Raw genomic sequence first — 20,509 nt, forward strand, 5'->3', positions numbered from 1 at the left:
TACAAACAGTGCCCAGAACAGGGCATGCACCTCACACTTCTGTTACTACCCACCAATGTGTTAACTCATTAGTCAGAAACTGTTTTCTCAGAATTTCTCCCTCAAAAATGCTAGCCATTCCACTGCCATGGCACCCCACAGTCTACCTTAGGGCAGGCTCAGTGCAAGCCCTCTCAGGGGCCTTCCTATATCCCAAACTCACTAACCAAAAGTTGATAATTCTCACAGTTGAAATGGGAGTGTTCAAAAGGTCACATTAAAAAATTTTTTTTAATGAATTTGTTTTTGAAAGAGACAGAGCATGAGCAGGGGAGGGTCAGAGAGAGAGAAAGGGAGACACAGAATCCCAAGCAGGCTCCAGGTTCTGAGCTGTCAGCACAGAGCCCAATGCAGGGCTTGAACCCAGCAACTGCGAGATCATGACCTGAGATGAAGTCGGACACTTAACTGACTGAATCACCCAGGTGCCCCAAAAGGTCACATTTAAAAAAAAATCACATTGTACCATGAGGACCATAAGGGGCGACATCCCCCCCCCCCCCCCAGCGCTGCAAGTAATCACATGACTATGACCGCTCCTGCAAGTTATCTGAAAGAGCTGCTTTAAAAAGCTCAAGTCTGGGGCACCTGGGTGGCACAGTGGGTTAAGCGTCCGACTTCAGCCAGGTCACGATCTCGCGGTCCGTGAGTTCGAGCCCCGCGTCGGGCTCTGGGCTGATGGCTCAGAGCCTGGAGCCTGTTTCCGATTCTGTGTCTCCCTCTCTCTCTGCCTCTCCCCCGTTCATGCTCTGTCTCTCTCTGTCCCAAAAATAAATAAACGTTAAAAAAAAAAAAAAAAAAAAAAAAAAAAAGCTCAAGTCTGGGTGCCTGGCTGGCAATCGGTTGAGCATGATATTCTTGATCTCGGGATTATAAATTCAAGCCCCACATTGGGTATAGAGATTACTTAAAAATTAAATCGGTTAAGCATCCGAATCTTGGTTTCGGCTCAGGTCATAGACTCACGGTTTTGTGAGTTTGAGTCCCACATCGGGATCTGTGCTGACAGCACGAAGCCTACTTGAGATTTTCTCTCTCCCCCTCCCTCTCTCTCTGCCCCTCCCGTGCTCGCACTGTCTCTGTCTCTTCTCAAAAATAAATAAACTTTGAAAATAAAATAAAATCTTAAAAAAAGAAAAAAGTTCAGTTCTACCAAAAGACAAACACTATAAACAGACTGAAGTTGTTACAGGGTTCTTAATTTTTGCCTCTAATATTTGTAATGTCCCTGTATCTATGGGCTCTCCTTGAGGAGTTTCGTCTATTATGCCAGGGCTCATGAAAGAGTATTTTATAAAATAATGAAGGAAGTGGCAAAATGCAGAGTGCCTGATTACCTTTACTTGTCAACAGAAAAGAGTGTTTAACCACATTAGCTGAGATATTTGCTCCCTTTTCCCAAATCTCTGCCCCCTTTTATAAGCCAAGGGAAAAACTAAAGTAACTTAACTTCAAAAAGTGCCTTTTCTCCACTACTTATCATTCATAGAAATGACCAAATGAGCTCTCTGCATGTGGTTTGTCCCTAAATGCAAGCCCACACTCTGGAGAAATAAACACTTCTAGGACGCAGTGAATGGTGATAACGCAGAGCAAGCAGGCACACTACCTCACGCTACTGCGATTCCTTCGTTTCCTACTAAAGCAAACATATCATGTGGAGTCTTGAGGAATGTATCAACCCACGCTTCCCAAGCTGCTGTGTTAATGAATAATAAGCACGGCAGCTTGGAAAAGGCTCTACAGATCCAGCAATCACATGCTCCAAAGTCTCTTCCCATTTTCTTTCTTTCATGAGCCAGTATTTCTTAGAGTAGACGCTGGGGAGGCTTCATGTCCAAAACCTCAGATCCGGAAGCAAGCAAAGTAAATTAAGTGACAGCGTTAGGGACAAAGTTCCCAAAAACTCTGGAAGAACAAAAACCTATGTAATGAGCCCACAATAGTCACAAACACTGAGATACATGGTTTACAGACCTTCTTCTCTGTTAGTCATTTCATTACTATGGCCTTGCTTCTCCGAGTCCCTGAGAGGTTAGGTGACTGGGCATAAGTCACACAGATGGGAAGTGGAGGAGCCAGCATTCCAGTTCTTGCCTGGCTGGCTCCAGTGCTTAGTCATGTCAATGCCTCTGGTGTGTCACCAAAAGGTTGGGAAATAATTCCCAGAGAGGTGGAACAGGGCGGACTTGAGCAATAGCCTTGTTCTGAGTATCAACAGCTCTCCCCCAGTAGACTGGAGCTCACAAGCAGGGACTGTGGCTTTAGGAGCTCAGAACTGTGACTATGGATGAATTTCCAACAGACCAACAGTGTCATCCTTCCCATAGCTAAAGATGACCAGTGGGAAAGGAGGGGAAGGATGGATCCCTGAGTGCCCCAGGGTATGGACAGACCCGAAACTCACTGAGACTTTATTTAGGATAGATAGTATTCTTGGTTGTGCTTCCTTTAATGCAACTCTCAAGGAAAAAGAGGTGGCTGGTCTTGAAGAGTCACTGATGGCCCTCAACTAGCCAAGACCAGTTCCTTTCCTATTCTACACCTGGGTTTGTCTGTACCAGACCCAACAGTTTCCTCAACGCCTCACTTCCTGAGGACCTGCTGTCCGGCTCCAGAAAACCTTTTTAATTTGCTAAATTTATTATTTAACAATAGCAAAGCCAATTAAAATTAATTTAATGTGGTAAATGAGGATATGTATATATATGTATGTGTGTGTATATACAAAATATGTAATTTTTTTTTTTACACTATTCTTCTGATGGCTGTGAAGACCTAAGGGGGAAAATCATTAGGGTGAACAGAATGGTGAACATGGTACAATTTTCTGCATGCTAAGGGTACAGGGTCCCAGGCATCAGTTCCTTCCCTTCTGCACCTCTAGCTCCTGTCTCCAAAGACCAGAAAGCCTCACTGCAAGGTTTCAACCTATCCACTCTTGTATTCTTCCTGCTGTCACCTGAGTCTAAGCCCTTAATTCCCCCCCACCTTCCACTGGATTACCGCCATGAACCTCTACAAGACTCCTCCTCAACCACTTAATTATAATACTGTGAGAGCTAAATCTTAAAAAAGCTCAACTCTGAGCATTTTCCAAAAGGCTTTTTTCCCTGCTGACTTAGCTGGAACTTCATTCTGGATCCTCTCTTCCTTTCTTACCTTATTCCCCAATGTTCCCCGTGTCCTATAATTTAGCACACCATGCTTCTCCACCTCCGACTCTTTGCTCATGACACTTCCTTTGCCTGAAATACCCTGACTCCAGCTTCTGCCAAGTGAAACATTACTCATCATCACTGTCCAAGTTGGATACTACCACAAATATGAAACCATCATGATATCAGCTTCCTTTGATTCCACCGGTACTTAAACAAAGCTCTCATTGGGCACATCTTATTTTGCCTCTAGTTACTATGAACTTGTTACATCTCCTACAGTTGTATTATATGTCCCTTATGGGCAGGGACCAAGTCATATTCCTTTTGTATTCTCTCGCACGGGACCCTATGTGTAGCAGACACTGAGTATTTGCCGTAATGCCTCAGCTAAGCCCCAGTAGGGCTCTGGATTCAATTGCTCCTTAAAGAGCGGGGAAAGCTTACTGTTTATCTTTACTTTTCTGCATGTTTTCTCTTGTTTAATTTCTGCTCCCCTACTGCCCTTCACTCTCCCAGACAAGAAATAACTACTTGGCAAGATCTTAAAGTGCCATGGCAACAATGTTCTTTCTTAACATATTCTGGGAGTACATTTTCTTAGGGAAGGGGAGGGCAGACCTTAAACATGGGAACACCTGTCCACTGGTCAACAGTATTATCTCCATGCACTCTGGGTTGTGCACATGATCACACAAAATTAAAACAAGTCTAGCAGGACTTCAAATGGGGACACAGTCTACCTCAAGGCAACTCCTATTTATGCTGCTTGTTACAACAGTCTGAGAAGCAGAGAGAGCAAAGACAGGGAGGGGAGAGACAGAGAAAGGGTGGAGGAGAGGGAAAGGGCAAGCCATGAGACTTCCGCTCTCCCACTGGATTTGGAACCATTCCAGGAAACAGGATACAAGCAGCTCAGTGTGTAGTGTCTTTATGAATCTGTTTTGTGTGCATTTATTATTCATAAGGTCCATGGATTCACATGAGGGCCTCTTTCCAGGGGAAGCCAGAGTTTTCAATTATATCCTCTCTTCTTAATCCATGTGCTACACGATATTTTCTATCTGCCACCCGTCCCAGCGAGGGAAGCAGGAACAGCACTGGTGAAATGGGCACCGGTCAATGGTGTGTATGAACAAGGTGGCCACATTTCAGTAGGTAATCTGTGCCGGAGGGTTCACACTTTCATGAAATGTGCTGATTAAGACAGGTTTCTTCACTTGGGAGGCAACTTAAAGAAAGAAGAGAGGCAAGTGTGAAAAAGATAATAAACCAGTTGGTGCTATTTCTCTTAAGAAATGCCTGGATTTAGGCTTCTTCCAGCCTATTACAGAAATTTCGCTGTAGCCATTTGGCTGGAATTCTGGCCAAGGACCAGTGGACTAAGGACTACAATATACACGCTGATGACTACACATACGTACGGAGCCGGGAGGAGGGCTGATGAGGGCTCAGTAGCTTCCAGCAGCTGTTGTGAGGAGTCTGGGGTGGAGAAAGCAGGAGTCAAAGCAACTGCAGCAGTAAGGCCCGGGTGGGAAGCACGCTTGCACACAAACAACAGAGAGCTTTACTCACGCCAATTTCTGTACCACACGATGGGGAAGTTGGGGAGTGGAGGACGAGGCAGGATGGGGTGGCACAATCATGTGCCTCCCTTCTTTCTGCAGAGGTGGCTACCAGATGGCCCGGCATTACACACCTGTCCAGTTCCCACAAAAAGGTCCTTTGAGCACCACTCTCCCCTTCTCAGCGATATTCACCTACCCCCACACCAACATCTTCTCTCGCCCCTCATAACTTCGTCCCATACCTGCATGTTCCCACCCAACAGGTCTCCATCCAAAGCCACACACACGAACTACCACACACTGTACCCAAATCCATCCAGGCTGCCTCTCCCTCAATGCCATTAAATTCTCTCAAGTGGGTGGATCAGCACTGCATTACACTACACGCAAAGTATGACAGACACAACCACCAGCCCGTGACACTACCTCCAGAGGAGGCATTTCTAGCTCAAAACGGAGCTGGGCAAGTGGCGCCGGGGTGGCTCAGTAGATGAAGTGTCTGACCCTTGGTTTTTGGCTTAGGTCATGATCTTACGGTTCATGAGTTCGAGCCCCAGGTCAGGCTTTGTGCTGACAGCATGGAGCCTGTTTGAGATTCTCTCTCTCCCTCTCTCTCTCTGCCCCTCCCCTGTTCATGTGCTTTAAACAAACAAACAAACAAACCTTAAAAGAAAATGAGCTGGACAAGTATGGCCCAGGGAAGCATCTAACGGGAGGTTAAGTGACATTCTCTTATGAAATATAATTTGAAATCAGCAGGTTCTAAAATGTTGGCTACCATTTTCAAGTAAAAGCAAAAACCATTATAATGCATACCTCTGGTATAAGCTCTTAACCATGTATTTATTTATGTGTTAAAGCCCTACTATGTGCTGGGAACTCTGCAGTGTCCTGTGAAAAGTGAGGACCTCAGGAGGTACATCAGTTTCCAGGTATGGATATTTAGTATCACCACACAGTGACAAAAGGAACATTACTGTAGCCCTCTTCCTTCCATTACTCTACCATATTGGCCCTTGTTAACACCATCCCCTACTGTTGTCTTTAAAACAAAGTGCTGGGGCGCCTGGGTGGCTCAGTAGGTTAAGCGGCCGACTTCGGCTCAGGTCATGATCTCGCGGTCCGTGAGTTTGAGCCCCGCGTCGGGCTCTGAGTGCTGACAGCTCAGAGCCTGGAGCCTGTTTCAGATTCTGTGTCTCCCTCTCTCTGACCCTCCCCCATTCATGCTCTGTCTCTCTCTGTCTCAAAAATAAATAAACGTTAAAAAAAATAAAAATAAAACAAAGTGCCTCTGTTTCCTTCGTGTCTTGCCCAAGGCCCTATAGCACAGCTAAATAATGTGAATCCTAGAAATAAAACAATGTAAATAAAGGAAAATAATGTACATTCCAGAAATAGAACAATGTTGCTTTTTGTTAGTTTCTGTGAATGACTTTAGGAGAACCAAAGGATGCAGTTATTTTCTTAGTAAATAGACAGGGCTGACAACTAAATAGCTCCCCTTGGACATTCTTCCCATCAAGGTTAAATAAACCTCACCTGATACCATGTATCAGCGAGTCCTGAGTCAGCTAACAGTGTTTTGCTTACCCTATTTCTCCACCTACATGTTCATATAACTTTTATGTAAGTGCATTAAAAACTGAATATGTTTTAGGGGCGCCTGGGTGGCGCAGTCGGTTAAGCGTCTGACTTCAGCCAGGTCACGATCTTGCGGTCCGTGAGTTCGAGCCCCGCATCAGGCTCTGGGCTGATGGCTCAGAGCCTGGAGCCTGTTTCCGATTCTGTGTCTCCCTCTCTCTCTGCCCCTCCCCTGTTCATGCTCTGTCTCTCTCTGTCCCAAAAATAAATAAACGTTGAAAAAAAATTTTTTTTTTAAATAAAAACTGAATATGTTTTAAGAACATACATGTATTAAGAACCCTTATTAGAGAAACTCCCAAGGTTTTTAAAGTAGACTTCCTTCATAGAAAAGGGGAAAGTTATTTCATATATCTATTTGAGTATACCTACATATATTATAGGTAAATCAATAAAACCCTGGCAATGGTTACATTTCCTGAGCAAAGTTATCCTGACAACCTCTGGCAGTAAACACACAATATCTACCCATGTGAGGAAATATGTTACAACTTTTAAAAAGTTTTACAGCAGCATCTACCAATAAATATTGACCTTTTATTACAGCCCAATCACCGTAGGTTTGGCAAAGTAAGTAATGAGCTTTCCCAAGGCACTTCTCATTTCATTTCTTTTAAACAAGGATAATTCATTAAACACAAAACCTCAAATTTAGTTTTCATATAGTCTGATAAGGTTTCTGACATCAAGAAGTTCAAAATAAGAAGAAATCCTTTATCTTAACCCCTACCTCAACTTCTAGTTCAAAAACGTGGTTACCTTTACCAGGTCATATAGGAGAAGTGTATCATGGCAGGCCCTGCCCTTAGAGAAAAGTCACAGGGGTTGAAGAGATAAGTACACACTGACACACCTTGAGCACAAAATAACAGGGCACTCAATCCAGCACGACGTGGTGAGGCGCAAAGAAAGTGCAAGAGGAACTTGGAAAAAAGAAAGACCGAGGAAAGCTTCCTACGGCAGGAAGGGATGGAAATGGACCCTATGAACTGGGTGAGATGTGAAGAGGAGAGGGAGGAACCGCACCTGTCGAATACTCATTCATGCCTTCCTGGCTGAGCCTGGGATTGTTCCAACACCACCTCCTTCACATGACGCTGCTCCATGAGTAAATTATTGATTGGTTTTAACCAGTCATGCTGATCCCATTCCCGTGACTGGCTTAGGGCTGGATCTGTGGCCCCAGCTCTGGTTATAGGAAGTCTGCTGGGCTTTCTGGGAAAGGTAGCATTCTTCCTAAATGGGGATGCAATGGAAGAGTGACTCTCTTCTCTTTCTGGATGCCATAATGTCTAAACATACCAAGTGAAGCGACTGCAACTATGGTGCTGCCCTTACTGAAGGAACAGACTAGGAAGACAGAAAGAATCTGGGTTCTTGAGGATGTGACTTAACTCCATCAACTATCCCTACAAGAGTTCTACCATCCTGTTATGGAGGTCATCTTCTTTTTTTTTTTTTTTTTTTTAATTTTTTTTTTTTTAATTTTTTTTTTCAACGTTTATTTATTTTTGCGACAGAGAGAGACAGAGCATGAACGGGGGAGGGGCAGAGAGAGACGGAGACACAGAATCGGAAACAGGCTCCAGGCTCTGAGCCAACAGCCCAGAGCCTGACGCGGGGCTCGAACTCCCGGACCGCGAGATCGTGACCTGGCTGAAGTCGGACGCTTAACCGACTGCGCCACCCAGGCGCCCCTTAATTTTTTTTTAACATTTATTTATTATTGACAGAGAGGGAGAAACAGAGCATGAGCATGGGAGGGACAGAGAGAGGAGGAGACACAGAATCCAAAGCAGGCTCTAGGCTCTGAGCTGTCAGCACAGAGCCCAACATGGGGCTCAAACTCACAAACCGTGAAATCGTGACCCAAGCCGAAGTCGGACGCTTAACCGACTGAGCCACCCAAGCGCCCCTGGAGGTCTTCTTATTATATAAGATAACACATTTACTTACTGTTGAAGCTACATTGAATTGAATTTGTTTCTTGTAGCCAAAGGACTTTAACTAATTGCCTAACCAATAACCACTCTTCCTTTCTTACCTAGTAATAGAATTCTGATTTTGGTTAAGACAATATGCTCAGTTCAAAAGCCATACTTTCCAGCATCCTATTCTTAGGTGTGCCCATGTGACTAAGTTCTAGCCAATGAGATGTGAGCAGAAGTATTGTATAGAGGGTTTAAGATGGCTTCTTGAAGCTGACTTTTGGGAGATATCCCCCTCTTTCTTTCCTCCTTCATCTTTCCTGTTGCTGAGAACTGGGTCATGATGGCTACAGCTTAAGTAGACAGCTGTTTTGTGATCTTGACGTGGTAGCTATACAATGAGAAGTGCAGAGTATCAGGGCCTACGTCCCTGTTGACTCTGTGATGCACCATAATAGTTCCATAGTTTTGTGTGTGTGTGTGTGTGTGTGTGTGTGTGTGTGTGTAGACGCCTTATGTGTTTAAGCCATTTGTGTCTGAGATAGTGGGTGTTTACTTTTTCCTCCCTTATCTTTCTATGTATTCAGATTTTAAAAATCGAGTAACCATTAATTTTATGATCATTTTCTTAAAAAGCTAAGTGTATCTGTGACTTTCTAGCACCTCCAACATTATTTTCTTTGTTATAAATGTATAGGCCAGGGGGTGCCTGGGTGGCCCAGTCGGTTAAGCACCTAACTCTTGATTTTGACTCAGGTCATGATCTCACGGTGTGTGGGCTCAAGCCCCACATCAGGCTCTGTGCTGTCAGCAGAGCCTACTGTGCTGACAGCACAGAGCCTGCTTGGATTCCCTCTCTGCCCCTACCCCACTCAGTCTCACGCTCTCATTTTCTCTCTCTGAAAAAGAAACATTGAAAAAACAATTTCAAACCTATAGTCTAAGTTAGGAAGTAGTAAAAATACCTATTAGGGAAAAACAATAAACAAATTATGAATTAAAGGTTGTACTAAAGCATATAATAATATATTAAACAAGCATGGTTTGACGAAGAGTGGACAATACATGGAAGAAATAACTTAGCCTATTTCCTTGCTGGAAAAGTAAATTATGCTAGTAGAAAATCAAATACGTGTTCACTTACTTATAGTCACTATTATTTTCAAAGAATAATTAGCTTTGATTAAAATAAATAAATGAAATAAATAAATGAACCAGCAAACTGTGGTTTCAGTTGCCTCTCTATGCTTTCTGAATCCTAAGTCAAACCTTTTAACAATGAACTGCTTGATTCTCCTGCTGGATTTCCCCTAGTCCCCTATGAAATCCTGACTTAACCCCCAAGTTTGAGTTCACCCCATGTTTCATCACCTCCACTTCTAAACTGCTAATCACTACAGGGCAAAGTTACAGGGCCCATTGGTTCCACTATACATTAATATTACCTAGGCTTTAACTGAGACTTTTCTATATTCTTCGTCAATTCTTTGTTCATTTCAGATGGACCCAATTAAACATTTCCTACAATGTGTCTAGTTACTAGATTCTAGTGGGCTGAGATAACTAGTCTTCCTTCCTCCTTCTGCTTCCTTTGAGAGGATTCTTTCTCCACCTCGTGGGTGGGGATGAATCCATGACCCAGATTGGACCATGCCATTCCAAACAGAATGACAACTGGTTCAAGGACAGGCACGTGAGGTTAAGTCTGGCCAACCAGAGTCCTCCTTGGAATTTTCTACTGGAAGCTGCGAGGAAGCCTTTAGATACCCATTTTGGATCTCAAGATGCAAAGAGGTGCTTAGAGCTACCAAACATTTGATTTCGCACCATATGGAGACCAGCTATTTCCAACAGGAAAGAATGAAGCCAAAACACGAAATTAGAGACAATCAAAGCTAAGAAATGGAGAGCATGAGAAAACTCTCATAGCTTTAAAACCTTGAGATCGGGTACCGTCTGAAGCCAACTCCACCTCTGGACTTTCTAGTTCTACATGAAACAATAAATCCTCTATTGTGTCTCAGCTGGGTTTCTGTCTCTTAAGCTCTGGGGACTCCTGTCAAATACAGCACATATTCCAAGCTTTCACTACTCTCCCCAAACCAGAAACCACCTACTAGCAGTCCCTGAATGTCTGCCTCATGATGCACGTCTTTACCCCAAAGTAACCCTACTGAAATGATTCTTTAAAAAAACTTAGATTCAAGGCCTTTTGTCCCTATCTGGCCACAGGCACCTTTCTCCAGCCTGTCAATGTTGATCCCTCATTTCTTGTGAAAAATCTCTCCTCCCACAGCTCCTGGGGCACAGTTCTGCCCTAGTTCTCCTGCTCCTCTGGCACTTGGTCTTCTTCCCACACCCGGATTCAAGTGTTTCCCAAGGAGTTGTCTTTGGCTTCCTTCCCTTTTCTTTTACCCTCTCTCTCTTGGCGAGCTCTTTCAATCTCATGTTTCCAGTAATCACCTTAAAATAAAAGACTCCCAAATATATGCCCATAATACTCTAATTCTATAATCTATACCCACGAATCTCTCTTCTGGGCTTCACACCTATATTTCCAGAGGCCCCTACCCGTATCCCATCAAAATTCCATATGTATATTGAAGAATAATAGCTTCTCTTCCAAAACAATTTCTCTTTCTGTATTGTCTGTATGTCTGTATTTTTATCAAAACACACCAGACTCCTGGTAATCCTAAATGAAAGTGTTATGGACATCACCTTCATCATGCCAGCTGATATGTCTTCCTGATTCTATTTCCATCTTTTGCAGATATCCCCTCCTCTCTCTCATTGCCTCTCATCTGCCCTAGTTCAAATTCCCATGATTCGCAGCTGGACTGTTGCCAGTAGCAACATGTGTTGCTTCAAGTGTCTCCCCGCAATTTCTCAATCCCAAATATCCTACTGTCTGCTATGGAATTACCTTTACTGAAGGTCCTATTCGGTCAAGTTATTTCTTAGCTCGAAACACTTCAACAGTCACTCAAAAGTTGAAATTCCTTGTTAGTCTGCCAGGAAAGAGGCACAGGACTGGAGCTGAAAGTCTGGCCTCAGACTCCGTTCTAGGTTTCTTTCCCATAACTTCCTTTCAGGAACTCAACACTACAACCCAACCAGACACCACACCATTCCTACCACCAGCCGTTATATCTTTTCTAAAGACACCAGGTTCTAGATCTTTTCGTACACTCCTTCTTCCACATCTCCTCATGAATTAACCTACCATCCCTCAGGACTCTCTAGAAATACCAACTCTTGGTGAGGTCTTCCCTAATCTTTCTTAATACGTAGAAATTCCTTTAGCCTCTGAACTCCCAAAACTCTTACACCATCCATCTCTCTTGAAAGTAAAGATCCCATTTAATCCAACACTGAACACAGTGCTTTACCTAACAAAAGTTCGTTGAATTAGTAAACTGTCTTACATGTCTTTCCCCATCCTCTCCACATCTACAGGACCATAGACTGGGATTAAAACCAGGTCTATTACTAATATGCTATGTAACCTTGGGCAAGTTACTCAATCACTCTGCGGAAAACCTCAGCTTCCTCATCAGCAAGGTGGGACTGAATATAGCTCAATGTTATATGAATTAAAACAAAACAATGTCTGTTCTGGGGGCGGGGGTGGCTATCCAATACATAGCAGGTAAAATTGGTATAAACTCTGCTCCCATTTATCTTTTTACACCCTTACTTCCTAATCTGAGAGCTCCCCAAATGACACACAGGAACTAACATGAACCAGACAAGCAGTGCCCCTCTGTGAGCTCACTGTGTACTTCTCAACAGTAAGGGCAGTGGTCTTTGCTCACAAATCATCCCAACAGAGCACTATGAAGTGGAACAAGAGAATGCTCCCAAGAATAGAGTATTTTTGAGTATCAAACATCACCAGAGCAACTGAGAAACTATTTTACTTTTTCTGGGGCATGGGGGGTGGGAATAGTTTTCAAAACAAAATAAATTATCAAGACATAGCAAGGTCCAACTGGTGGCTCCAGATTGTATGCTGGACCAGAATTTTATTTTTCTTCTTCTATAAGAATTATCTATGGGACAGCCATTAAATGTGAATGAAAATTACAGATCAGATGATAATACGTACCGACACTATTTTTCTGAGTTTAGACACCATACTGCAGTTACTTAAATGGATTCTTCGAGTTTTTTTTGAATAACGATGCAATATTTAGTGGTAAAGAGGAATTATAACCGCAACTTACTCTCAAATGGTTCAGGAAAAAATGTACATATATTTTAGATTTCATAGTGTGTGTGTGTGTGTGTGTGTGTGTGTGTGTGTGTGTGTATGGAGAGAAAATGTTAACATTTGGAGAATCTGAGTAATGGTATGTGTGAAAATTCTTTATGCTTGCAATATTTTGTAAGTCTGAAATGTTATGTATGTGTGTGTATATATATAAATATGTTCTATATGTAAGTACTGGCCAAATTAAACTATTTAAAACTATTTAGTTTTGATCCACTCTGTTTGTATCTGATTTGAAATCTCCCTGTTCGAATCATTCACTAGTCCTCTTTTATAAAGTAATGCCTTAATTTAGAATTAATTGCCCTAAAGATGAAAAAAATGATGAGCGGGCTTGGATTAGGACACAGAGACCTAAGTTTTATTTTAGCACTGAGTCTTCTAAAGCCAAAGTATATTTTGAAACCAATGGAATTATCCTCATCTTCTAGTATGCATTAAACAATAAACTGTACAAGTGCCAAAGCTGGCAATGGTTTCTACTGCTATTGCAACATCTAAACTCAAAGTAACATCCATGGTAGCCTATGGAAAAGCAGTTGGATATTCCTTCTGTTGATTCTAATTAAATCATTTTCACAGCTCCACATTTCAGACATTCCCCAGATGCCTACCAATGCTCTGTAGGTCTCAAGGAAAGTCAGAAATAGTTGTGCCAGCATCACATTGGACTAGATTCTGTGGCTGCTAAATGAATATTTTCTAAGAATTCTGGCTTTCCTTTGGCATTGCTAACAAAAATCTATATTGACCCATTCCAACTTCCATCCACAAGCAAAATAACCTCTCCCTAAAGTCAAGAAAATCGGGAAAACAAAGACTGCAAATGTGTACAAGGATTAGTGAAATTTACCTTACTCCTGTGGACGTAGCACTTTACGGTCACAAAGCACCTTTACATAAATTACCCCATTTTCCCTTTACAATACTACTGTGAGGAGTTCCATGTTAAAGAGTAGGGAAACTAAGGCACAAAAATCAAGAGACAGTCCCAAGGTTTCAGATATTGTAGGTATTGAATTGAATATGTTTTTGTATGCTCAGAGACCGGAGTGCGGGGGGGACATCAATGAATGGCATCCAGTCATTCAGGGCAAAAATCCTAGTCTCCTCCCTACTGCTCACTCTCATATCCAATTCAGTTCCTTCAGGATTAAGTCTAAACTCAGCTTAAAACATCACTTTATGATCTGGCCTCATATCGTGACACTTCTCCATCTTTCAGTATTTCAAATTTCTCTATGTTTCAATAGGAATAACAGTGTTTTAACACTTCTGAAATGTCTGAAATGTCTACTTCTGTGTCTTTGCACCTGCTATCAGGTTCTTTCTGGAGCCGTCTTACTACCCATCCTCATCCCCATCTGATAATTCCTAGGTGTCCTTCAAAACTCTGCTGAAGCCATTCTAGGAAGCCTTCCCCAAATCCTACAATCTCAAGGGAATACAATACTTTAGGCTTTCACTGACCTTGCACATATTGCGTTAAAAGCCTTCATCACACTGTACCAAGTGGTAGTCCCATACCTTCCCCTAGACGAATGTTGTACAGTTGAATTTTCTGCAGCGTTAGGAACGTTCTAGTATCTGTGCTGCCGAATACAATAGTCACTAGCCACAAGTGGCTACTGAGTACTTGAACGATGGTTAAGTTAACTAAGGAACTGGATTTTTTAATTCAATTTTAATTATTTTAAATCTAAAACTAAATAGTCACCTATGGCCTATGGCTATGGTTTTGGGCAACACAGCTATAGACAGAGTGTCAACTCAAGGGCAAAGACCGTCCTTCCTTGTCTCTGTACCCCCGGTACCTACCAGAGTACCTGGCACAGAGCAGGGTTCAGGGTTTATTGGAAGAATAATTAAATGTTTAAGTATCTATAAACACTTTTTCTGTATTGTTGGGAAGTGATTCCACCCAACACTCCAAGCATTCTGGATTATCATATAAAATTTAGCCAACCCGGTCACATCTTGTAAAGTGTACCTCATTAACTATAATGGAAAAAAAAAAAAAAAAAACTTCAGTAAATCATTCATTTCTACTCAGGGCACTTCAGCTTCACAATCACGTTTAAATGACTTCCAGATGACTTCTGAATAAATGGTTACACTGTTTATGAAATATTACAATAGTCGTGGCAGCATCATTTTGGAATGTCAAAATCAACTACAGTGTTTTATAAGGAAAGAAATGGGCTTTTTACCATGGTTTTATTAACATGGAAAATAATTCCTTTAAATGCCTGAAGTTATTCCCAGAGTATTAAAGACTATATTGCAGTATTCTTTAAAAATAACCATCAGCTTTCCTAACTGAATTCATTTTTGAAATCCCATCCAGTATTTGGAGATGTGCTGGCTTGATTTGATGGGCTCCATCACTTGCCAAAGCAGAATATGGAGAGAACGTGACCTACCTGCAAAGAACTAGCATTCAAATTCAATTTGGTTCCAATGAAAAGTCTCAACTGATAGAATTCATGGGCTTGACATGTGAGATTTTAAGAAATCCAAGATGTGAACTTCACAAAGCAGAGACAAAGCAGGTTTGATTCCATATCCAGGCCCTCATTACAAAATCCCTCAGAGTGGAATTGGCCATCTGAGGCATCAACAAAGATGGTTGGTACCCAATCGCCCCACCCAGAGCAAAGAGAACTTGTCCATTTCTATCTGGTGCGTCACACATCATGCAGTGATTATAAAATGGATGGACAACCACCTGCAAATGTCCTTTCATTGCATAATTACTCCTGTAAAGGGAGACTAATCCTAAAGTCTAAAACTTTATAAATAAATATATTTATGTAATATATAAATATATATTTATAAATACATCAATAACAAATGAGAACAAATAAGCGAAGCATCTTTTAAAACCTTGAGCAAGGAGGTGGGGGCTTCAAATACACAGTTCACTCCTTTTTAATTTAAAATTTTAATTAAAAAATGAATAATTAGGGAGTTGGGTAGGCAAAATGGGTGAAGAGGGTCAAAAAGTACCAACTTCCAGGGAAGTCTGAGTGGCTCAGTCAGTTAAGCGTCTGACTTCGGCTCAGGTCATGATCTCACGGTTCGTGGGTTCGAGCCCCACATTGGACTCTGTGCTGACAGCTCAGGGCCTGGAGCCTGCTTCAGATCCCATGTCTCTCTCTCTCTCTGCCCCTCCCTCACTCATGCTCTGTCTTTCTCAAAAATAAATAAAAACATTAAAAAAAATAAAGAAGCTTCAATATTCTCACTAAGTTATTAAAAAAAAGTACCAACTTCTAGTTATAAAATAAATAAGTCATGGAGATTTAAGGTACAGCACACTGAATATAGTTAATAATACTGTATTGTATATTTGAAAGTTGCTGAGTAAATCTTAAAAAAGTTCTCATCACAAGAAAAAATGTGTAACTAATGGTGAATGTTAACTAGACTTATTGTGGTGATCATTTCATAATATATACAAATATTAAATCATTACATTGTATACCTGAAACTAGTATGTTACTGGCCAACTATATCTCAATAAAATAAATGAATAACGTTACAAAATAATTAATGTTCATGCTTAATTCTTTTCCCCAAAGATAACATTTAGTATTATACATTCCACTGCTTTTTTCTGTATGCACTTTAAAATGGTAAAATAAATACTCGCTATTATTTACACAACACTTGCTCTGTTTCATGCACTGTCCTAAGCATTCAACATCTATTAATTCATTCTGTCTTCACCAGAGGGAGGACTGTTGCTATCTGTACCTTATAGACAAAGAAACTGAGCAGAGGGAGGTTAAATAACTTGACCCAGTTCACAAGCTTAGAAGTGGCAAATGATCTCTGTTCAGTTTTTGCTGTGGGAACACTGTGTTCAGCTAAGTAGTGTGGGAAGAAAAATTTCTCCAAAACTTTATTAAATCCTTATCTGCTATTTCAATGCTTTTGTCAGAAGCAAGGGAGCACACATAACCTGCATGGCTTATATTTGATTCCTTTTCCCCATGTTGGGGGAGAGGCTGAGCTAAGATAGCAGACATTCGCAGACTTGGATCTAACACTCAACAGCTGGGCTGTAGGATACAATCTGTAATATGAATTTAGATTCCTTCAGGGCTGTATCTCTTTGATGTTCTTAGTATCAAGCTGTCCCGTTCTTACCTACATGTATTACATAATCCATTAGCCTGGCCATTAAAAACCTATATTTAACTGATTCAGATCTGATTTTATTTTTCACCTGGATTCCTATTATATAGTTTCCAATTACTTTAAAATGTAGTAGTGCCTATTTTTATCATAAACTTTAAAAAAAAGTCTGAAAAGCAAAACGAAATGGAGGTTAAAACAGATGGAAAGAAATTTTCCACAATGTCAACTGTTAAACTGGAAACGTGAGCTGCAGCCTGCAAGTCCAGAAACATTCTTAAAGGTGTTCTAAGCGACTGGGATGATGTTCCATGCCTTCAACCAATCCCCAAAGGTCATGTGCAAATGTCCAAGGGGACCCACACTCAGTTTTCTGCTCGCTCCCAACAATATTGTCTCCTGCATCATGACCCTAAAACGCCTTGTATTATTTTTTATGGTTGTGTTACCCATACAGCAACTCCTCTGGCAACAACGGTAATTACCCCAGCCTTGTTATCTCAGGATAACACTGTAATTAACTTGTGTCACTGTAGCATTCATGGTTATAATAATTGCAGCAAAAAACTCCTATGAAAGTAACATTTTTAGTTCTGGCTTTCAAAAATAACTTCAGCAATTACACTGCTTAAAAAAATCAAGTTTGTTTCCCCGAAAACAACATGATTTCCTCTGCACACAAAGCTCACTGAAACTGAACTAATCCGAATGTTCCCTAAGAAACATTAGACTATCTCTTTTGTAAGAGCTTCCAAAGAGAATGGGGAAACAAAAACACAAATAAAACATATTTCTCAAAATATTACTTACAGCTCCTCTAGAAAAGGAAAGTTCTTAAATGCATCTTCTGGTAATTGAGTAATGTTGTTCATACTGATATCCCTGGAAAACATAAAATTAAGAAAATTTTTAACTAAGTGATACTAGACTTAAAGAACTCAACTCAAAGAATAATTAGCTGCTGACATTCTGTAAAGAAGAAAAATGAGCACACAAGACAGACATAGGGACAATCCTAATTTGGCTTCCAAATACAAAGTTAAATCTTTTATTATAAATGATGTCCCATAATTTAGAAATGTACCCAGGTCCTGGATTTTTCTTTCCCTCTTCAAATATCCTTGAGAAAAGAAAAAAGAAAAAAGAAAGAAAAAAGAAAAGAAAAATGCCTCAAACTACCTATGACTGGCCCAGTTTGATTTCCCAGTGCTCTGGTATTCAAATGCTGTACCTGATAAAAATAAACAAATGAATACCCCAGGGCATGATAAAAGATTTGCAGGCATAGGTGGCTTCTTAAGTCACTGTCAGGGACAATAAAACAGGTCCTAGCTGTATTCCAGGCATTTTTTCTGCAAAACCTATAAAAGTCCTCCAGGTAATAGCTGTAAGGGGATTTAATTTTTAGCCTACGAAGAGATGCAGCCTATAGACATGTGCTTACATGACAGGTATGCTGTCCATTTACAGTTTTTCCTCAAAGAAGCAGCAGAAAGGAGAGAACTCACTTGATGATACAACTCGACAATTAACTACATTCAAACAGCTAAAAAATACTTTATTAACCATTTCCTTCCTCCCTGGCAACTGCCTTCTCAGTTGGTTTTCTCTTTCCACACTCTGTTTAATGTGGACATTGTGAAAGACAGGGTAAGGCAGTCTCAGAGGGAAAGCCCCAGCATGCACTGGGACAGTTGCCTCAAATCAGGTTCCTCTGCCTCTTGTCTCTGGCTGGGCCCTCAGGCCTCTCTTTTCTAAAACTCACCATGAAAACTCACAAATGTGACTGCCTCATCACTAGTTTAGACATACTGATATATGAGGGTAGAAGAGAAATCAGCTAATAATAAAACACCCAAATCAGCTAACAATAAGAACACTAGGACTTTTATTAATTTGGTCAGGAGAAATTTTCTTTTAAAAGAGATGACACCTGGGGCGCCTGGGTGGCTCAGTCGGTTAAGCATCCGACTTCAGCTCAGGTCATGATCTCACAGTTCCGGAGCTCGAGCCCCTCGTCAGGCTCTGTGCAGACAGCTCGGAGCCTGGAACCTGCTTCGGATTCTGTCTCCCTCTCTGCCCCTCCTCCACTCATGCTCTGTCTCTCTCTGTCTCAGAAATAAACAAACAAACAAACAAACAAACAAATAAATAAGATGACACCTTCGGTACCAAAGTAGGTGAATCTCTTCTCCCTATCTTTTCCATTCATTGGAATTTGGAAATGGAATTCACATTCCTCTTTATGAGCTCTTCCCAAGGCAAGTTTGGAAACCTTTCTGGTTCAGGAATAATGGCAACAGCAGACACAAAACCAGCAATAGCAGTAGCAGCTAAGGTATAGAGAATACTGAAACTGTGGCAAGACCACACATAACATCTCCTTTTACAGTGGGGAAGGCTGGGGCTTCCTGAGGTACAGAACTCCCCAAGGCTACCCACCAAATGGTGTAACAGGAAATGTACATCCCAGAGTCCATGATTTTAACTGCACACTGAGCCTTCCCAAGTATCACATGAGTCCTGTTACTTCTCTCCAGTGGTAGTCAAGATAGAAAGCAAAGCCATGCAAACTGGTGAAGCCACTCTAGACAACAGTGTGGAGGTGCCTCAGAAAGTTAAAGATGGAACTACCTTATGACCCAGCAGTTGCACCACTTGGTATTTAGCCAAAGGATACAAAACTACAGATTCAAAGGGGTACATGCACCCCGATGTTTATAACAGCATTATCATCAATATAGAAAGAGGCCAAAAATCCATCATGGCATATGTATACTATGAAATATTACTCAGCCATCAAAAAGAATGCAATCTTACCATTTGTGATGATGACATATATGGAGCTAGAGTATATTATGCTAAGCAAAATTAAGTCAGTCAGAGAAAGACAAAAACCATATTATTTCACTCATATGTGGAATTTAAGAAACAAAACAGATGAATATATAGGAAGGGAAAAAGAGACAGAGAAAGAAAAGCAAACCATAAGAGACTCTTAATGATAGAGAACAAAATGATGGTTGATGGAGGGAGGTGGGCAGGGGATGGGCTAAATGGGTGATGGGTACTAAGGAGGGCTCTTGTTATGATGAGCACTGGGTATTGTATGTAAGTGATGAATCACTAAATTCTATTCCTGAAACCAGTATTATACTATATGTTAACTAACTAGAATTTAAATAAATAAAAGTTTGAAGAAAAAAAAAAGATACAAAGCAAACTCACCGTCCTACCATGGGTGAAAGGGAAAGGGATACTGCCTCTAAGACCTAGGTACAATCATCAGTGAATCTTAAGAGAACTTCTGCCTGACAATTTGAAAAAAAAAAAAAAAAAAAAAAAAAAAAGAATTATAAATAGCTTTAGGAATTGAGAAATCAAAGGTTATAAAAATTTGAGCATAAAACTGCTCTAGAGATGAATCCTATGTCCATAGGGATTCCAAAATTCCACACTCATTCCAAAATTTTATCATTGAAAATAACTAAAATTCTACTACAGATAACTTATGAGAAAAACAAAATGAATACACTTTTCAAGGAATTATTATTATTAATTATTATTATATTATTATTATTTGAGACAGAGACAGAGAGAGAGAAAGAGAACACAGGCAGGGGAGAGGGGCAGAAGGAGGGAGAAAGAATCCCAAGCTGACTCCACACTCAGCACAGAGCCCAACTAGGGCCTCGATCCCATGACCCTGGGATCATGACCTGAGCTGAAATCAGGAGTCAGACGCTCAGCCAACTG

At 41.1% G+C, this 20,509-nt stretch overlaps 1 protein-coding gene across 4 annotated transcripts in view; it reads right to left on the reverse strand.

Annotated features, from left to right (window-relative positions):
- Positions 1-20,509, reverse strand: part of LGR4 (leucine rich repeat containing G protein-coupled receptor 4) — a 102,796-nt gene that overhangs the window by 30,121 nt on the left and 52,166 nt on the right. For 3 of the 4 annotated variants that reach the window (XM_045039072.1, XM_023239663.2, XM_045039073.1), the window contains exon 2: positions 17,564-17,635. The exons of the other annotated variant lie outside the window; for it this stretch is intronic. In XM_045039072.1, coding sequence (XP_044895007.1) covers positions 17,564-17,635 — 72 coding nt within the window. The remainder of the gene's footprint in view (positions 1-17,563; positions 17,636-20,509) is intronic. 4 annotated transcript variants of the gene reach the window in all.

This window comes from Felis catus, chromosome D1 (genome assembly GCF_018350175.1).
Source record: "Felis catus isolate Fca126 chromosome D1, F.catus_Fca126_mat1.0, whole genome shotgun sequence".
In the NCBI taxonomy this organism is placed as follows: domain Eukaryota; kingdom Metazoa; phylum Chordata; class Mammalia; order Carnivora; family Felidae; genus Felis; species Felis catus.